Source organism: Bos grunniens, chromosome 3 (assembly GCF_055505025.1).
Source record: "Bos grunniens cultivar Pamir isolate PY7600 chromosome 3, Bosgru_T2T1.0, whole genome shotgun sequence".
Classification (NCBI taxonomy): domain Eukaryota; kingdom Metazoa; phylum Chordata; class Mammalia; order Artiodactyla; family Bovidae; genus Bos; species Bos grunniens.
In genome coordinates this window covers 70,458,452-70,479,669 of record NC_141167.1, presented here as the reverse complement: position 1 = coordinate 70,479,669, position 21,218 = coordinate 70,458,452, and the positions used below count along the sequence as shown (strand labels likewise).

Genomic DNA, 21,218 nt, shown 5'->3' with positions numbered 1-21,218 from the left:
ACTCTGCATTCAGATCAGTAAATCTTTCCTGTTCTCCTTTGCTTGCACTTCTCTTCTTTTCTCAGCTATTTGTAAGGAAATAGGCATACAAATAAACAAATTGTAATACATAATCAAAAGTATACATTATAGTAGATACCATTTGTTCAGTAGTCGTTCTGTGTCAGACACTGTACTAAGTATTAAACTTCCTTTATTTCTTTTAGTCTTCACAGCAAACTTCTGAAGTAGGTAGCATCATTCTTATTCATGCTTTACATGTCATAAGGACTTCCCTGGTGGCTCAAATGGTAAAGTGTCTGCCTACAATGCAGGAGACCCAGGTTCGATCCCTGGTTTGGGAAGATCCTCTGGAGAAGGAAATGGCAACCCACTCCAGTACTCTTGCCTGGAAAATCCCATGGATGGAGGAGCGTGGTAGACTACAGTCCATGGGATCACAAAGAGTCGGACATGATGGAGTGACTTCACTTTCTACATGTCATAAAACTGAGGTTCTTGGGTATTAAATAACTTCCCATGGTCATACACTAGTCAGTGACAGAGGTGGGAGGTTAGACTACGTAACTTTAAGTCCACCTATGCACTTAATTCCCGTATGCTAAATAGCCTCCTTTGAAACATCGTGGGATAAGATGGCAACAGCATCTGGGCTGGGTTTTGAAAAATTAAACTTTTTCAGGAGGTTTGGATGTCAGGAACATTTAAGTCAGAAGACATAAAGCTATAAGTTCCAGAAATGAATGCGCCGTCTGCTTCAGCATTTGATCCATCTTCTTACAGCTGCCAACCATTAAAGACAAACAAAGAATATCTTCTAACTGCCTGGAAAGGAAGATAGAAGGAAATAGAAAGTTAATTTCATTTAGAAGCCAAAAGAAATGTACTCAGAAGTCATTAGGTATTGACATATTGAGAAGTATAATCATACACTTCAGCCACAGTATCAATTGATGAAGCTTTTCTGGGCTCCTTTAAGCCTTGCTGTCATTTACAGTATTTTTTTCATGTGAAAATGCTCACCAAACAGCTGATCTGGAAATGTTTTTGCAACACAAATTTTATGTTTTAACTTGTTCTTGGTGCTGATGTGTTCTGGTAGATCTAGGAATAGGTAGATTTATTCCAGACTGAAGATAGTCCACTTATACTAAAAATTAAATATTTCCCCATTATATAGCTTTGCTTAATTTTTTATGATGTCTTAATAAAATAGTTTTAATGTACTTTATATCCTTAAAATCCCACAAAAGTAATTCTAGCCTAATCACTTAGTAGCTTTTCTTTTTTATTTTTTTAGTAGCTTTTCTATATAAAGCAGATATTCCCTATTTTTATTAAACTTTCTGTGTGGTAGTTGCTAAACCAGATATAGATCTTTTGGATAACTATTTTAATCTTCACAGTTATCCTGTGAAAATTGTTAATATTTCCACTTTATAGGCTCAATGAGGCTAAATAATTCATCTAAAGTTACATAACCAGTAAGTGGCAGAAGCTGGAATTTAGGGTCAGGACTTCTAGTCAGATTACAGTGCATTAAATAAGAATGAAGTAAAACCAAACATATTGAAGTAAAACCAAGCCATATATTTTTTAAAAGAAAGAAAAGAATTAGAGCATTTTTTATTCACTAATACCATGCTTTGTTCCAGATAGGATAAAGGAAGTTTGCAAATGATTAAAAAAAAAAGGCAAAGTGTAATTTTGTGAGAAAAAGTCAAGAACACTAGGAATGTAACATGGAACCTTGAACAAGACCAATACAAAATCGCATACCACAAAAGTGTCTTACACATTTTTATCATGGGCCTCAAGCTTGGCTTGAAGAATAAGGTTTTCAGCAGTCAGCAAAAAGGGGAAATCTGGTCACTTTAAACTTTTCATAGTGTCTTTGTGATAAAACAGACCAGTTGGTTAGAAGAGCCACACCTGTTCCTGATACTAAGACCAAGCAACAGTTTCTTCGTTGCTCTTTCTGTGATGGAGACCTAGAATGAGTCCACCAGCTGTTATCCTTAACATTCTGCAGTTGTATGGGTTCATAGTCATAAAAATTGAACAATCTAAAGAACACAAACTTCTAAAACTTTTCTATAGAAGTATTACTTATAGAAAAGTGCCCAGGTGACAAGTTTACAGCTCAGTAAGTTATCACAGAGATCACATCCATGTAACCACCACCCAGGTCCAAGAGAGAGACTGCAAAGCTCCATTCATGCTCTCTCCCATCCTGTCTTCAGTCATACCCTCCTCCTCAGAAATAACTATGATCTCAACTTCTAATACAGTGGTTTAAGTTTTTAAATTTTATGTAAATGACTTCTTATGGTGTATCTTCTTTTGTGCCGTGCTTCTTTTGCTCAAAGTTGCTAGTGAAATTTAACCATGTTATTCTTAAATGTAGCTCTAGGTTATTCATTCTCATTGCGGTGTAACTTTTCTTTATATAAATATATCACAACTTATTTATCTATTCTGTTGGTGAATATTTAAATTACTTCTGTTTTGGCCTTTTAAGATCATTGCTGTTGTTTATTGGGCTTCCCACGTGGCCTCAGTGGTAAAGAATCCACCTGCTAATACAGGAGATATGGGTTTAATCCCTGAGTCAGGAAGATCCCCTGGAGAAGGAAATGGCAACCCACTCTAGGATCCTTGCCTGGGGAATCTTATGGACAGAGAAGCCTGGTAAGCTACAGAGTCAGACACCACTTAGTGACTAAATAACAACAACAACAGTGTATACTCCCGTGCGCCATAAAGACAGTTTTCATTGTTCTACATGCTTGTCAGCATGTGGGATTGTCGGTCTTTATCTAATTTTAGTAATTCTGACTGTGAAGAGGATTCTCATTACAGTTTTAATGAGTATTTCCTTAATTACTAATAAGACTGAGTACCTTTCCCCTAGCATCCAGAATAGTGTTGGCATGTGGTAGGTACTCCATGAAAATGTTTTTAGTGAAGAAATGTTTGTGGAAGGCTTTGCTGATAAGGTAACATATAAGTTGTGATAGGAATGCTAAGGAGCTTCTGATGTGCAAAAAAACAGTGAAAAGATCATTCCTGGCAGAAAAAACAGCTAGCACAAAGACCCTGGAAAAAATGAAGTGGACTTTTGAGAAACCATACTAATGTGGCTCAAGTATAGTAGAGAATGGGAAAAAAAAATAGTATGAGGTAAGACTAAAGAAAGAGAGTCAAATCCTGTATAATGTTCTGTAAGCCAGGATCAGTCATTTGGATTTTATTTTTGGCTAAGCAAGAATGATGTGATCTGATTTGCCCTGCCTGCTATGTGGTGAATTGGTTGTAGGAAAGTAAGAATGGAAATAGGGAGGTTCATTAGGAGGCCATTAAAATAGTCCAGGTAAGAGCAGAAGTGGAAATCTTAGCATGGTGGATGTTTTAGAGGTAGAGAACTTGCTGGTGGATTGTGTGAGGAACATGAGAGAGAGAGTAGTCATTGACTCCAGAGATGCTTGATTGTTGAGTGAATGGTTGGTGCAACTTACTGAGGTTAGGGAAGGTAGAAGATCCAAAGTTTTAAGGTTGAGATTCCTATTAAACATTAAAATGAAAATAGCAGGCAGACAATGGATATGTGAGTATGAGGCTCTAAAAAGAGATCAGGGGCTAAAAATAGGTTTATTTGTCATTGGCATATAAATAGCATTCATCGATAAAGAGAAAGGGGGGTCTAGAAGCAAGTTTGTGGTGCTCCTCACCTTTAAGGTCAAGAGAGCTAGCAAAGGAGACCAAAACCACCAGTGGGCTAGGAGGAGATCTAGCAAGTGCAAAAGCATCAATTCTTCGGTGCTCAGCTTTCTTCACAGTCCAACTCTCACATCCATACATGAACACTGGAAAAACCATAGCCTTGACTAGACTGACCTTTGTTGCCAAAGTAATGTCTCTGCTTTTTAATATGTTATCTAGGTTGGTCATAAGTTTCCTTCCAAGGAGTAAGCGTCTTTTAATTTCATGGCTGCAGTCACCATCTGCAGTGATTTTGGAGCCCCAAAAAATAAAGTCTTGACACTGTTTCCACTGTTTCCCCACCTATTTCCCATGAAGTGATGGGATTGGATGCCATGATCTTAGTTTTCTGAATGTTGAGCTTTAAGCCAACTTTTTCACTCTCCTCTTTCACTTTCATCAAGAGGCTTTTGAGTTCCTCTTCACTTTCTGCCATAAGGGTGGTGTCATCTGCATATCTGAGGTTACTGATATTTCTCCCAGCAATCTTGATTCCAGCTTGTGCTTCTTCCAGCCCAGCGTTTCTCATAATGTACTCTGCATAGAAGTTAAATAAGCAGGGTGACGATATACAGCCTTGACGTACTCCTTTTCCTATTTGGAACCAGTCTGTTGTTCCATGTCCAGTTCTAACTGTTGCTTCCTGACCTGCATATAGGTTCCTCAAGGGGCAGGTCAGGTGGTCTGGTATTCCCATCTCTTTCAGAATTTTCCACATTTCATTGTGATCCACACAGTCAAAGGCTTTGCCATAGTCCCTAAAGCAGAAATAGATGTTTTTCTGGAACTCTCTTGCTTTTTCCATGATCCAGCGGATGTTGGCAATTTGATCTCTGGTTCCTCTGCCTTTTCTAAAACCAGCTTGAACATGTGGAAGTTCATGGTTCATGTACTGTTGAAGCCTTGCTTGGAGAATTTTGAGCATTACCTTACTAGCGTGTGAGATGAGTGCAATTGTGCGGTAGTTTGAGCATTCTTTGGCATTGCCTTTCTTTGGGATTGGAATGAAAACTGACCTTTTCCAGTCCTCTGGCCACCGCTGAGTTTTCCAAATGTGCTGGCATGTTGAGTGCAGCACTTTTACAGCATCATCTTTCAGGATTTGAAATAGCTCAACTGGAATTCCATCACCTCCACTAGCTTTGTTCGTAGTGATGCTTTCAAAGGCCCACTTGACTTCACATTCCAGGATGTCTGGCTCTAGGTGAGTGTGAGTGATCACACCATCGTGGTTATCTGGGTTTTGAATATCTTTTTTGTACAGTTCTTCTGTGCACTCTTGCCACCTCTTCTTAATATCTTCTGCTTCTGTTAGGTCCATACCATTTCTGTCCTTTATCGAGCCCATCTTTGCATGAAATGTTCCCTTGGTATCTCTAATTTTCTTGAAGAGATCTCTAGTCTTTCCCATTCTGTTGTTTTCCTCTATTTCTTTGCATTGATCGCTGAGGATCAATGTCTCTCCTTGCTATTCTTTGGAACTCTGCATTCAGATGCTTATATCTTTCCTTTTCTCCTTTGCTTTTCACGTCTCTTTTCACAGCTATCTGTAAGGCCTCCCCAGACAGCCATTTTGCTCTTTTACATTTCTTTTCCATGTTGATGGTCTGGATCCCTGTCTCCTGTACAATGTCAGGAACCTCCGTCCATAGTTCATCAGGCACTCTGTCTATGATAGGGCATAATTGTACTCCTATGAAAATTGCTTTAAGGCTCTTGAATGAAATGTGTAGCACTGGTTTTTAATCTTGCAATCTCCATTTATCGATAAAAAACTGATTCTTTAATGACTTCTTTAAATGACTGTTACTACTCTTAACATATTCCATTTTCTCAGGTAAGCAGTTCATCTTATTATAATTAAGAAAATATTTATTGAACAGTGTCCAGTATTTTATGTCTGGAATAATAGCACTATGTAAAAGACTTAAAACTAAGATTTTAAAAAAGTGAAATATATATATATATATATATTTTTTTTTTTTTTAACCAGACTTGTTCTTAAAGTTTATCTAGTTTTTCACTTAATAAATGAGGAACCTGAGTACCCAAGAGTTGAAGGGACTTACCCAAAGTTGCGCAGCTCTTTAGTGGCAGAGACAGAACTACTGCCTAGGCCCTGGAGCTTCTGATCTACTCCAATCCAGTGCCTTGCCAATCCTGTCGACCAGTTCAGCTGTCTTATGGTAGACAAAGTAAGAGTTTAATAGAAGTTTAATTGAATTAAAAGTAATTCTGTCTCTCAGATGAGAGTCAATTTTTAGGTGGTAGAAATCTATCCTCATTTAGTATTCCTTACTTTTCTTTCTTCAGGTTTTAGACTTCTATATAATCTGAGACTGGGGAAGTGGTCTGACTTGACCCTAAATTCTGCTTTAGTTTCCAGTGGTTGCCACTAAAGTCTTAGCTTTTAAATATTAGATGATTTTCTGGAAACAGAGGCAACTGAGATTTTTTAGCCAAATCTGACATTTCTAGAAACCTAGAATTAAGTAAAAATTGTCAACCCATTTTCATATATACATATTACTTAAGAAATACAAGCTTATTCAACTATGTAAATTAGCTCAGCTATTCGATATATTCTGTTTCAAGAATCTATTTATAGAAAGTCAAATATCATATGATATCACTTGTATGTGGAATTTTAAAAATTATACAAATGAACTTATTTAAAAACCAAAATAGAGTCACAGACATAGAAAACAAGTTTATGGTTACCAAAGAAGGGAGAAAGGGAGAGAAGTTAGCAGTTTGGAATTAACATATGCACACTGTTGTATGTATAATAGGTAGCAACAAGGACATACTGTATAGCACAGGGAACTATCTCAGTATCTTATAATGACCTGTGATGGAAAAATAATCCAACCAGTGGCCAAACTTCCAGCAATTGTTTCCAGATGTTTTTAAAATCTCCAGTGATATGTTTCCATTCATTCGTTGCCTCCTAAAAGAATAATATACCACATTCATATAAAGAAAAACAATGATAATCCAACACAGGACTTTTAGACAATCTCATAGTTTTATGTTACATTCATAAAAAGAGGGTGTTCTACTCAACTACATACATCTGTGTATCCTGGTTGCTGTAGGTAAAAAGAAAAATTTTGATTTGTTAGTGAATAATAATGTTTCTAATGATGGTAGTTTCATTAAGAAATTTGGAGTTGAATTGTGAGAATACGAAAAAAGTTTCTGGTAGGAGAGGGTAAAGTGAAATAATTAAATCACTTAGAAAAGAAAAATGAAAAATATAAAACAATTAGCTGTATACCTGAAACTAACACAACTTTGTAAATCAACTATACTCCAATATCAATTTTTCAAAAACTAGAAACCAAGGCGAGAAGGAACTAGAACCCAGAAAAGATGAGATACCAAGGAAAGAAGCCTTTTAGAAGTATTGACTAAAGTAGGACATGCCTCTAGAAGGGTTTCTTTACAAAATTTCTAGGACAAAATCTGGGTGAACTGCCAATTTACAGAATAAAGAATCAGTCTGGAACTAGAAATTCGGATCTGGTACTCTGAATTAAAGGACAAGTAAGTGTCCTCAAGAAATAATATGCCATTGGCCAAGGAACAGAACCAGTTATAAGTGTAAAGTCAGGCTTGAATATTAAGCTGTATCAGATGGAATTTTTTCTGATATTATGCAAGACATTGTAGGAAGTATACTTTTCTAGGCAAGAGTACTAGAGCGGGTTGCCATTTATTTCTCCAGGGGATCTTTCGAACCTGGGGATCGAACCCGCATCTCCTGCATTGGTAGGCAGATCCTTTACCACTGAGCCACCAGGGAATCCCCATATTTAGAGATTACTTAAATTATACAGAAGGATGTGCACAGGTTATATGCAAATACTACTCCATCTTATATGAGGGACTTGATCATCTGTGGATTTTGGTATCCACAGGGTCCTGATCCAGTCTCCCTTGGATACTGAGGGACAACTGTACTGATCTGTAAATTGCTAAATAAATGGTCCCAACAATTACTCTGTGGCTGTTAGATTGGAAACATATCACAAGAAACCACTTCAAAGGAAGCTGCATATACCCAAGTGGTCAAATGCCACTTGAGTTATAAGAAATAAAGGCAGATAATACTAAGCATTTTTAAAGGAAATGGAACTAACTATAAAGCCTAGAGTGACAGTTGGTGTAGTTACTTATTAGTACTCCTTGGGAGAAAAGTTATGACCAACCTGCTGCTGCTGCTGCTGCTAAGTCGCTTCAGTCGTGTCCAACTCTGTGCGACCCCAGAGATGGCAGCCCACCAGGCTCCCCTGTCCCTGGGATTCTCCAGGCAAGAACACTGGAGTGGGCTGCCGTTTCCTTCTCCAATGCAGGAAAGTGAAAAGTTAAAGGGAAGTCGCTCAGTCATGTCCGACTCCTAGCAACTCCATGGACTGCAGCCTACCAGGCTCCTCCGTAGATAGCATATTAAAAAGCAGAGATGTTACTTTGCCAACAGAGGTCCATCTAGTCAAGGCTATGGTTTTTCCAGTATTCATGTATGGATGTGAGAGTTGGACTATAAGGAAAGTTGAGCGCTGAAGAATTAATGCTTTTGAACTATGGTGTTGGAGAAGACTCTTGAGAGTCCCTTGGACTACAAGGAGATCCAACCAATCCATCCTAAAGGAAATCAGTCCTGAATATTCATTGGAAGGACTGATGTTGAAGCTGAAACTCCAATACTTTGGCCACCTGATGTGAAGAGCTGACTCATTTGAAAAGACCCTGATACTGAGATTGAAGATGGGAGGAGAAGGGATTGACAAAGGATGAGATGGTTGGGTGGCATCACTGACTCAACGTAAGTGAGTCAACGTTGAGTAAACTCTGGGAGTTGGTGATGGACAGGGAGGCCTGACGTGCTGCAGTCTATAGAGTTGCAAAGAGTCAGACACGACTGAGCAACTGAACTGAAATGGATTTATTTCAGTAAGGGTGGAAGAGACTTCCTTTTAGCCTTTCATGAAGAGGTCATCTAATAGTATACTCTTAGATCTAAGACATGAGGAAAATAAGATATAAATGCCTAAAGACATTTCAATCATATGTATGATACCAATAAGGTTTTAGCATGATTACAGTATTGTTTGTTGACATTTGTAATGACACTGATAAGATGTACTTGAAGATTTTCATTCAACCTGACATGGGGCAACCAAAATGAGCTATGATTTTAAAATCCAGGGAATTTATTTGTGTGCTCAGGTTTCAAGAGTTTAGTGTTCATTTTTTAAATTTATTTCATTTATTTGAAAGCTGATTATCCCGACTCTCCATCTAACTCTGACTTTCTCCTTCACTACTGCTAAACACATTAATAAAATAAAGAGGGGAAAATAGATATCCATGCAACTTATCAGGTTCTTAATAGCATTCTGGATTTTGTTTGTGGTTCTTTGGGTGTTTTCATTTGATAAGTTTAGTTTTGTTTCTGAATTTTGTGTCTTTGCTCTCCATCTTACTGTAGGTGGTTGAGAAATGGTCATCCTGGAGTGTGGGGCTAGTTCTGCCACTGATTAACTGTGTGGCCTTAGGATGCCTATTCATACATTCATTCAGTCAGTGAGTATTTGGACATCTTTTAACTCTCAGGCATACTTCAGGCCTTGCCTCAATTTCTGCATTCCAAAACAGTTATTTAAATGATCATTATAAAGTCCTTTCCATCCCAGTCCTGTGCTAGGTGTATAAAAGTCATAGTCCCAATTGTGAAGGAATTCAGACTGGTAGGGAGAGCCAGTCAGTATTGGCAGTGCTGTGGTAGAACCGTATGGTGCCACAGCCTAGAAATATGAAAAGATTTCTGGGTGTGGGGGTGCCTAAACTCTTTATTGAAGGACGAATAGAAGTTAGCCAGGACAAGGAGAGTAGAAAGCTATTTCAGGCAGAGAAACCATCATATGCAAAGGTTCAGAGGTATGTAAAGAGCTCCAGAACAAATAACTGTAGAAATCAATAAAGATGGAGAAGGCAATGGCACCCCACTCCAGTACTCTTGCCTGGAAAATCCCATGGACGGAGGAGCCTGGTAGGCTGCAGTCCATGGGGTCGCGAAGAGTCGGACATGACTGAACGACTTCGCTTTCACTTTTCACTTTCGTGCATTGGAGAAGGAAATGGCAACCCACTCCAGTGTTCTTGCCTGGACAATCCCAGGGACGAGGGAGCCTGGTGGGCTGCCGTCTCTGGGGTCGCACAGAGTTGGACATGACTGAAGCGACTTAGCAGCAGCAGCAAAGAATCATAATGTTGATCTTTCTTTTTCCACATGGTTTATTTGCCATCTGTATGTCTTCTTGGTAAAATATCTGTTCATATCTGTCACCTATTTTTCTTTTCATTAACAAATAAATAGCTCCTTTTTATCCTCAAAAAAAAAAAAAAAAGAAATCAATAAAGAGGGGCACCTCTAAAACCAGAGTGCCTTCTGATTAGTCTGTTTTTAGTGTGTGGTAGTGAAGAAAAGCACTTACAGAGATTTAGCTGATGGCTGAGGGTAAAGCTTTCTTGAACAAGAGGAAGTGCATTAAATAAAATCTTCATCCTTAATTATGTTTTAAGTTATATTCCTATTAAGGCCTTGGTTTAAATGATGCATTTCAGAGCCAATTTGGATTTTTTTCAGTCTAATTTAGATATATTTGTGCTATTTTTAACCAAGCTACCCAGTAGTTCACATTTGTTTGTTAATGCTATCTATTCTTAAATATTAATCCAGTTTCTTCAACTACACTAAGATTTGGAAATATAATCAGTTATTTTAAAACTTTGGCTTTTTTTTTTTGCATCATGTAATTCAGTTTTAAAGAAACAATAGTATAGTATTGATAGTGTTTCAAACTAGGAACCTTAGAAAATGTGCTCCACAAATGCACTGTTGATTAAAGGAAAATTGGTACAAGATGAATAGCTAGCTCTCTCAGATTTACAAAACTAAAACTCTTACATTGTGGTTGGAAGTTTTAGTGCAGTAAGTCATGTGCTTTTCATGGGCCATATCTCGCAGATGCAGTTGGACATGAGATAATCAGATTTTCACTCCCTGCAAGCTGGACAGCCGAAAATGTCATACCAATAGTACGTGTCAAAGACTCAGTGCTACTTTCCTGACTGTCTGATTTAAGTTGTTGTGGTCAGTGTGAGGAACCTGTGATATGATAAGATAGCATTCATGAGGTCATGTGGTTTGCAAGGACCCAATCTTAACTAAGCAGCCTGTGAGTACCTCCAAATGAGGAAGAGAGGATACTGACCTGTCTGTTTGAAAGCTTATTTTGTGTTCAGTGATAAAATAGCATGGGTTTGTGGCTATGTATGTATATTGTATATTTTTTAAATTATTTTTCCATCAGAAGTTTTAGTTTCTGAAAAAAGTAAATACTATAAATGAATTCATCTCCTTTAACTTCAGTCTAAAGAAATAAACATTTTATTGTGAATATTTTCTGCCTGTTTAAAATGAAGCTGTAGAAGGTAGCCATCATTTCTTTTTATGTTGAGGAAAAAATTAAATGAAAGTTAACGTTGTTGATGAATTTTTTTTAATCAATTAAGTTTTCTTCACCTCCTAAATAGAAAATTATTTCTTTTCAGTCTGCCAATATCTCTGTTAAAAATATATCCACAGAATGGCTATCTGACATGTATGTAAATAGATATAAATATTTTGTGTGTGTGTGTATGTATATAAAACAGCTTTATCGAGCTTTAATTCATGTCTAATACACTTCACCCACCTAAAGTGTACAATTCAGTGGTTTTTAGTATATTCACTGAGTTGTGCAACCATCATCACAATAAATTGTAGAACTTGTTTTCATTCAAAAGTTAGTCACATTCCCTCAAGGTTCTCTTCTGCTAGTTCTAGGCAAACACTAATCTGTTGACATTTTCTGTCTCTGTTGATTTCTCCGTTCTGGATATTTCATTTAAATGGAATTATACAATATGTGGTCATCTGTGATTGGTTTCTTGTACTTGGTATAATCTTGTCAGAGTTCATCCTTGTAGTAGCATGTATCAGTACTTCTTCATTCATAATGCCTAATAATATTCCTTCATATGGGTATACCATAATTTATATATCCGAGCATCAGTTGATAGACATTTGGGATGTTTTCACTTTGGGGCTACTTTAAATAATGCTGCTGCAAGCATCTATATACAGGTTTCTTTGTGAACATTATTTGTCTTGAATGTGTACTTATTAATGATATTGCTGAGTTATATGATAACTCTACTCTTAACCATTTGAGGAACTGCCGTACTGTTTTCCAAAGAAGCTGTACCATTGTATATTCCCACCAGCTATTTATGAGGGTTCTAGTTTCTTCACATTCTTGGCAGTACTTGTTATTCTCTATTTTGGCGGGGGGCGGGGGGGGGAGGCGGGTGGGCAGGGGATCAATAGCTATCCTGCTGCTGCTACTGCTAAGTCGCTTCAGTCGTGTCCAACTCTGTGCGACCCCACAGATGGTAGCCCACCAGGCTCCTCTGTCCATGGGATTCTCCAGGCAAGAACACTGGAGTGGGTTGCCGTTTCCTCCTCCAATGCATGAAAGTGAAAAGTCAAAGTGAAGTCGCTCAGTCGTGTCCGACTCCTAGCGACCCCTTGGACTGCAGCCCACCAGGCTCCTCCATCCATGGGATTTTCCAGGCAAGAGTACTGGAGTGGGGTGCCATTGCCTTCTCCTTTAAAGCCTACAGCACCCGGTATTCCCAGGTGGCCTCCCATCCAATTTCTAACCAGGCCCGACCCTGCTTAGCTTCCGAGATCAGACGAGATCGGGGGTGTTCAGGGTGGTATGGCCAGAGACATAGCTATCCTAGTAAGTGTAAATGTCATCTCATTTTGTTTTTTTTTTAATTTATATTCTCTCTATAGTTAATGACAATTGAGCATCTTTCCCTATGCTCATTAGCCATTTGTATCTTCTTTAGAGACCTATCTACTCAGACCTTTTGCCCATTTCAAATTGGGTTATCTTTTTATAATTTAGTTGTAAGAATTCTTTATATAGTCTAGACACAAATCCTTTATCAAATAAATGATTTAAAATTTGGTTGATTAGATGGACTGATAAAACCTATGATTCAGCTTTAGAGAAGAATAATTCCTCCTAGGAATTCAATCCAGATAGAAAAAAAATACCTTGTTTTTATGAGGATGTTTTGCTGAAGGTTTGAATTTTTTTTTCAGTGCTCCAGCTAAAGGTTAAATCATATGAAATGTACGTGGTACTTTGATGTAGCTTTAAAAGTTCAGAGTGAAACAAGTGTGAAGTGATTTATTTCCTGTAATTGGTCATAAATTTACATAGAACCTCACATATTCCTAACCTCATCACCATTGACATTAGAATACCTTCTAAATAATGTTAATGGTTTCAATTTTATCAAGATGTGTCAGCTGCCAGGAAGAGCGCAATGGCAGTTTCATTTTGTTTGCCTCAGTGTACTGGATAAATCTAAGTATGCACTAGAGAAAAACTAACAGTTCTTTGTAAATGGCTTTTATTTCCCCGCCCCCCCCCCCATCCTTCTCTCGTAACAAATGCACAGTATAGGTTTCTTCAGTTCCAAACTTTACTTTCCTTCTTTTTCACTTATTAATGTGTATACATATTTTTTCTTTGCTTCTAACAGTATGAGTTTTAACCGTTGCATTTTATACATTTAACATAGACTCTCTATATATTTTTAATTTTAAGTGTTTCATCTGGCTTTAAAGAGATATACATAGATTAGTGCCAAAAACATTGTCAGCGTTGCCTATTTTATATTATTTCAATAAAATTTTTGATTTTTTCAACTTAATCTGAATTTTAATTACTGTAAGTCTGAATTTTGGCTCTTGTCTATGTAATGCAATGATCAGCAGGTCATGACCTCCGACTGATCACTTTTATTGGTTTCCGGTTCTGATTCACTGGAAATCTTTTGGTTTGTGTGTTTGTCACTAGTTTTAATCTTTGTCATGTGTGTAATTCCGTTTTTAAGGCTGATAATTGAGAATAAATATACTGACTGTATCATTTCTCATTTACATGTATTTAAAATTTTGAAAACTATTAAAATTATTTTGTAAGGAATCCAGCAAAATCACTGATTAAACTTTGGGGGAAAAAAGAGTAAAACCTTTATAAATTAGAAATACAAATCTATATTATTGGACTTATCTGCTCATATAAGATAATGTATAGTTATTTTTATATATTATAGATCACTTATAGAAGTGTTACATTTAGCTTTAAAACCTATAGCCCTGTGTTTTACAAAGATTGATTATAGAGACCCAGATGTACAAATAGGAGCTTTTATAATCTGATATGACTCAGTCTTGGAAACTTACTGCAACTGTTTTGCAGTTCACTTGGTATCACATGACTCACTTCAATGGTTTAAACCCTGTCTAGTAGTGATCAAAGTTCATTTGGTTAGGGGTTTTTTTTGGTGTGTGGATGACTTTTTTCCACTTTGTTGTGGATTGATTGTCTTTCAAAATACTCAGTGCAGTCCTTCTTATTCTTTTGAATCTCAGAAAGTAGTAGTTGCCTGTACAATTCAACCTCCAAGCAGACACATGGGGAAAAAATTTTAACTTGAAATAATATACACAGAACTTTAACTTTAAAGCATCATATCAATATAAGTGTTCATTATTAATTCTGTTACCTCTACATGTTGAAAATGGCAGAAGATTAACCTGTTGTGTCGCTTTAAAATCAACTGTAAAGTTAACCCTAACTTTTTCAAGGTACCACTGTTCTATAATGTGCAGAAAGAAAGCAAATACATAGAGAACATGCTGTGTCCTCTGTCTACATGGTCAGCGACCCAGATGAACAAGTTTTCTTAGAACAAATTTCCGTGTTACTTATTAAGTTATATTAAAAGCTGTATATCTGTAAAACATATCACATTTTTCTGTTTTACGAAAGAAACTTCTGTCTTAACCTTTAGTTATTTAGTGAATGAAGTAGACCAAGTTGATTATGAAGTCCTTTGAGGCTTCAGAATATTCACCCCTGCAGATTCTCCCTGCTTTAAAATTTTAGTGTAATTTTTATGTGAAATAATTGTAATAGTTTTTAATACTCTTTTTTTAGTGTCTGAATTTTTACTGTCTTGCAGTTAGAAACGCTGCTGTTTCCTGTCAAAACCTATGTTCATCAGACTGAACATGACAGTTTCCTGTTTTCTTATTAACTATACTGCGTTTTGTTTTATTCTTTATAAGTTGTATGTCTTCACTTATCACTTTCCTTTTCTAATTACTAAATGCTTTGGTAAGCCTTGCTTAATATGTGCAGAGAAATCCTTAAGTCCAATCTCTTTGTTGATAGTGAGAGTTTAAGATTTTGTTAACTTTTTTTAAGTTGTAATGTGTATATCAGAATGTCTTAAGTATTATTTAAATAAATTCTATATATTTTCACTTTTTTTACTCTGTCTCTTAATGCATAACATGATGAAGCAGTCCACATCAGGTAAGAAACAGTACATTTTTGGGTCTTGTATATTAGTAGCCCCATCTGTATGCTTACTAGTTTTCTCTTTCAGCATTTAAAAGGACCAGATGGATAATCAATGCCCGAGAATTTTTTCAAGAATCCTGCTGTTTTAGTGTAGTTCATCAACATTCTTATGTGCCTACTCTGGTCAAGCCAGAAAGCTCAGTTCTAGGATACATAAATGATTAAGAAATAATCCTCATCATTAGGGGCTGACAGAGAGGTAAAGTGTATGTACAGCAACCAGTCATTCCATATTTTCCCAGACGGTACTGATTTTAAATATTTAATTCCAGTGTTAAATCATATAATTTTGGGGAAAAAAATCTATAAATAAAAACTCAGGGACTTCCCTGGCTGTCCAGTGGTAAAGACTCTATCCTTCCTCTGCAAGGGACACATGTTCGATCCCTGGTCAGGAAGCTAAGATCCCTCATGTCATGCAGCATGGCCAATAATAATAAAAGTGCAAATATGCATATATGTATGTGTGGATCACTACAGTATTAAAGTATTTATGCCTGTTGATTTATTTAAAATGCTATAAAAGTTATAAAAATGGTTTATAAAATGCTAATATTTTAAACTTAATATCAAAATAATACTAGAAAACAAAAAAAATTTTTTTAAATGAAGCAATTTTTATTTTTTTGTCTTTATTATTATTGGATTATTTGGGAATTTTATTCTGGTGAATGTAACTACTTTATTATCAAAATGGTCAAGTTACAGATAAATTTGGAAGCATATTTGAGAGGTTTTATTGATCACCTAGTCTTGGGATACAAGTAAACAAATAATTGAAACTAAAAAACTTAATATGCATGATGAGAAATGTTTGTTTTTAGATTTATACTCCTCCTTGTTCCCTAAAAATTTTGAGGCAGTTTGCATGAATGTATATAATACAAAAATAACCAAATATTAGGTTAGTTAAATATAATTATTTAAAAATATGTAAATCGACACAGTCATGTCTGACTCTTTGCAACCCATGGACTGAATACTGAAGTGGGTAGCCTTTCCCCTCTCCAGGGGATCTTTCCAACCCAGGGATCAAACCCATGTCTCCTGCATTGCAGGCAGATTCTTTACCAGCTGAGCTACAAGGGAAGCCCGAGAATACTGGAGTGGGGAGCCTATCCCTTCTCCAGAGGATCTTCCTGACCCAGGAATTGAACTGGGGTCTCCTGCATTGTAGGCGATTTCTTCACCAACTGAGCTATCAGGGAAGCCCAGTTAAACCAAAGGAAATTGCTAATACTTAACTTTCACTTACAAATATGGTGGTATCATATGGGTCAATCTAATAGTTAAAATAATTTGTCCTAATCTAATAGAATCAGAGTTATTATTAGCATACAGAAATGCCTAGAGTATCAAAGTGGGCTGCATAAGTGGCCAGCATAAAGCATGGAATATAATATATTAAAGATTCATGTTGTCTAGTAAGACAAAACCAAATCAGTTATTCCTTTTCCTGCTTTTTAACTTTGATTTCTTTTATGGATTCACATATGGTACTGGAAAATATACTGAATAGGAAATTGTTAGGCTAAGTAAGAGCACTGTTATAATGGACTAAAATAGTGGAGTCCAGATATATAACTAGTGATTGTCTGGTTAAAGCCAAAGGTAGAGTTTAGAAATACTAGCAGAAGAAAAAAAAAAAAGAATGTATGGCAATTGCATGTCTTTCTAGCAACCTTCCATAGAAACTATTTCTTGGATTTTTATTTAATAATAGACATTTTATTCTTAAAGTATCAATTATATACAGAAAAATTCATGAGTCCTAAGTGGTCCAGCTTGATGAATTATTACAAAAATAAATATGCTTATTTAATCTTCCATCAAAGTCAAGAACTAGAACCTTGCCAGCATTTCAAAGGTTTCTTTGTCACTCTTCCACTTACTGCCTAGTGTTTAACCTTATACTAATGGAATCATACAGAATGAATTATTTTGTGCTTCACTTCTTTTGCTCATACTGTGACATTTATCCATGTTGTTCCATGTAGCAGTAAAAGTTCATTTTCATTACTGTATTGTGTCAATTATATGATATACCATAACTTATTTACTCATTCTATTGTTATTTCTATTTGGGGTTATTATGAATAAAATTGCTAGGAAATCCCATTATAAATGTTTTTTCAGTATATTATACTTACTTTTGTTGTTCATATACTTAGGAATGGAATTGCTTGAGTGACTTACTATTTATGGTTCAAACCAGGGCACTTTTAAGAATGAAAATAGTTTGTCCCAAGCAAACTGTAATCTATGGTTATTTTAGGTGTAAAGTATATAGGTACACAACTTTAGAAAATAATACCAAACCATTTTCAGAAATACTTTTACTGATTTATACTTACGCCATCAGTTTATAAGAATTACCACATTACCATGTGATTACAAGAATCACAAGTCTCTGCTAATATGCTTGAACAGCTGAAAATACAATGCCGTATTTTCTAATAAGAGCCTAGAATGAATTTAATCAGGATGATCAGTTAAAGGACCATTAATTTGCTTTGACAATCATCTGGCAGAAGGTAAGGCCAAAGTATTCTTGCAAAATTTAAAGAGCTTATGTTATAATACTTTGGGAAATGATTTGGCAGTTTATTAGAGCTTAATAATACAGTGACTCAACTTAATAATACAGTGACACAGCAGTTATACTGCTGGATGTATTCAAGAGCAGTGAGTGCTTATATTCTAAAAATCATATTTAAGAATGTTCCTAGCAGCTTTATATGCAGTAGGCTGGAGACAGCCCCAAAGCCATTAATAGTAGAATGGATAGTTAAATTCTGACATAGTTAAATTCACATAGTGGAATACTACATGCTGCTGAAAAAGAGTGAACAACTGCTATACATGCCAACATGGATGAATCTCACAAACATAATGTTGAGTAACAGGTTCAGTTCAGTTCAGTCACTCAGTCACGTCGGACTCTTTGCGACCCCATGAATTGCAGCATGCCAGGCCTCCCTGTCCATCACCAACTTCCAGAGTTCACCCAAACTCATGTCCATCAAGTCAGTGATGCCATCCAGCCATCTCATCCTCTGTCGTCCCCTTCTCCTCCTGCCCCCAATCCCTCCCAGCATCAGAATCTTTTCCAATGAGTCAACTCTTCGCATGAGGTGGCCAAAGTACGGGAGTTTCAGCTTTAGCATCAGTCCTTCCAAAGAACACCCAGATCTCCTTTAGAATGGACTGATTGGATCTCCTTGCAGTCCAAGGGACTCCCAAGAGTCTTCTCCAACACCACAGTTCAAAAGCCTCAATTCTTCGGCACTCAGCTTTCTTCACAGTCCGGCTCTCACATCCATACATGACCACTGGAAAAACCATAGCCTTGACTAGACTGACCTTTGTTGCCAAAATAATATCTCTGCTTTTGAATATACTGTCTAGGGTGATTATAACTTTCCTTCCAAGGAGTAAGCGTCTTTTAATTTCATGGCTGCAGTCACCATCTGCAGTGATTTTGGAGCCCCAGAAAATAAAGTCTGACACTGTTTCCACTGTTTCCCCGTCTATTTCCCATGAAGTGATGGGACCAGATGCCATGATCTTTGTTTTCTGAATGTTGAGCTTTAAGCCAACTTTTTCACTCTCCCACTTTCACTTTCATCAAGAGGCTTTTTAGTTCCTCTTCACTGTCTGCCATAAGGGTGGTGTCATCTGCATATCTGAGATTATTGGTATTTCTCCTGGCAATCTTGATTCCAGCTTGTGCTTCTTCCAGCCCACCGTTTCTCATGATGTATCTGCATAGAAGTTAAATAAGCAGGGTGACAATATACAGCCTTGACAAACTCCTTTTCCTATTTGGAACCAGTCTGTTGTTCCATGTCCAGTTCTAACTGTTGCTTCCTGACCTGCATATAGGTTCCTCAAGAGGTAGGTCAGGTGGTCTGGTATTCCCATGTCTTTCAGAATTTTCCACAGTTGATTGTGATCCACACAGTCAAAGGCTTTGGCATAGTCAGTAAAGCAGAAGTGGATGTTTTTTCTGGAACTCTCTTGCTTTTTCCATGATCCAGCGGATGTTGGCAATTTGATCTCTGGTTCCTCTGCATTTTCTAAAACCAGCTTGAACATCTGGAAGTTCACACTTCACATATTGCTGAAGCATGGCTTGGAGAATTTTGAGTATTACTTTACTAGCATGTGAGATGAGTGCAATTGTGCGGTAGTTTGAGCATTCTTTGGCATTGCCTTTCTTTGGGATTGGAATGAAAACTGACCTTTTCCAGTCCTGTGGCCACTGCTGAGTTTTCCAAATTTGCTGGCATATTGAGTGCAGCACTTTCACAGCATCATCTTTCAGGATTTGAAATAGCTCAACTGGAATTCCATCACCTCCACTAGCTTTGTTCATAGTGATGCTTTCAAAGGCCCACTTGACTTCACATTCCAGGATGTCTGGCTCTAGGTGAGTGATCACACCATCGTGATTATCTGGGTTTTGAATATCTTTTTTGTACAGTTCTTCTGTGTATTCTTGCCACATCTTAATCTCTTCTGCTTCTGTTAAGTCCATACCATTTCTGTCCTTTATCGAGCCCATCTTTGCATGAAATGTTCCCTTGGTATCTCTAATTTTCTTGAAGAGATCTCTAGTCTTTCCCATTCTGTTGTTTTCCTCTATTTCTTTGCATTGATCGCTGAGGAAGGCTTTCTTATCTCTCCTTGTTATTCTTTGGAACTCTGCATTCAGATGCTTATATCTTTCCTTTTCTCCTTTGCTTTTCACTTCTCTTCTTTTCACAGCTATTTGTAAGGCCTCCCCAGACAGCCATTTTACTTTTTTGCATTTCTTTTCCATGGGGATGGTCTTGATCCCTGTCTCCTGTACAATGTCAGGAACCTCCGTCCATAGTTCATCAGGCACTCTGTCTATCAGATCTAGTCCCTTAAATCTATTTCTCACTTCCACTGTATAATCATAAGGAGTTTGATTTAGATCATCCCTGAATGGTCTAGTGGTTTTCCCTACTTTCTTCAATTTAAGTCTGAATTTGGCAATAAGGAGTTCATGATCTGAGCCACAGTCAGCTCCCGGTCTTGTTTTTGCTGACTGTATAGAGCTTCTCCATCTTTGGCTGCAAAGAATATGATCAGTCTGATTTTGGTGTTGACCATCTGGTGATGTCCATGTGTAGAGTCTTCTCTTGTCTTAAGGAGCCAGACACAAATGAGTATATGCCATACGTTTCTTTGTTTAAGTCTGAGAACAGGCAAAGTATTCTGTGATGTTAGATGTCAGAGTAGTGGCAACCTTTAATGCAATGTAGGGTAATCACCCAGATAAGAGAGGACACAAGGGGGCCTCCCAGGGTGCTGGAAACATTCTATATCTTGATCCAGATGGTAGTTACATGGGCATATACATAAGTAAAGATTTATTTGTCTGTACACTTAAAATCTGTGTACTTTACTGTGTGTGTTTTTTTTTTTTTAAAGAACAAGAGGCTAAACATTGTCTTAAAACAGACAATTTTTGCTCAAATTTCTCAAAATTTGCTCAAGCAATTCTGACATTATAGACAAATATGGTCATAGACAAATATCACAGACCATCTCATTTTTTTTTAACTGATAGACTTTATTTTGGGAAACAGTCTTAGGTTTACAGAAAAATTGAGCAGAAAGTGCAGAGATAAACCCCCTCAGCACCTTCCCACAGTTACCCCCATGAACATCTTGTGTTAGTGTCATACATAAGCTAATATTGACATATAAACTAAAGTCTGTTTTTACATTAGGATGCATTCTTTGTGTTGTACATCCTGTGGGTTTTTACAAATGTACTAGTTACGATGACTTGTAACTGCCATTACTGTGTCATACAGAATAATTCACTAAGCGTCTCCTGGGCCCCACCTATTCATT

General features: G+C 36.9%; 1 protein-coding gene, 1 non-coding gene and 1 pseudogene across 30 annotated transcripts in view; 2 read left to right on the top strand and 1 right to left on the bottom strand.

The window, feature by feature from the left end:
- Positions 1 to 21,218, top strand: part of EVI5 (ecotropic viral integration site 5) — a 250,020-nt gene that overhangs the window by 217,872 nt on the left and 10,930 nt on the right. The window contains exon 20 of one of the 29 annotated variants that reach the window (XM_086391188.1): positions 9,257 to 9,351. The exons of 27 other annotated variants lie outside the window; for them this stretch is intronic. In XM_086391188.1, coding sequence (XP_086247314.1) covers positions 9,257 to 9,351 — 95 coding nt within the window. Of the gene's footprint in view, positions 1 to 2,521; positions 2,692 to 9,256; positions 9,352 to 21,218 lie in introns of all 29 variants that reach the window. One more of the 29 variants, XM_086391186.1, reaches the window with a different exon arrangement.
- On the top strand, positions 273 to 344 carry TRNAC-ACA (transfer RNA cysteine (anticodon ACA)). Its single transcript has one exon. It is a non-coding gene; the product is annotated as a tRNA-Cys (tRNA).
- LOC147375809 (5S ribosomal RNA) lies at positions 12,487 to 12,605 on the bottom strand (annotated as a pseudogene).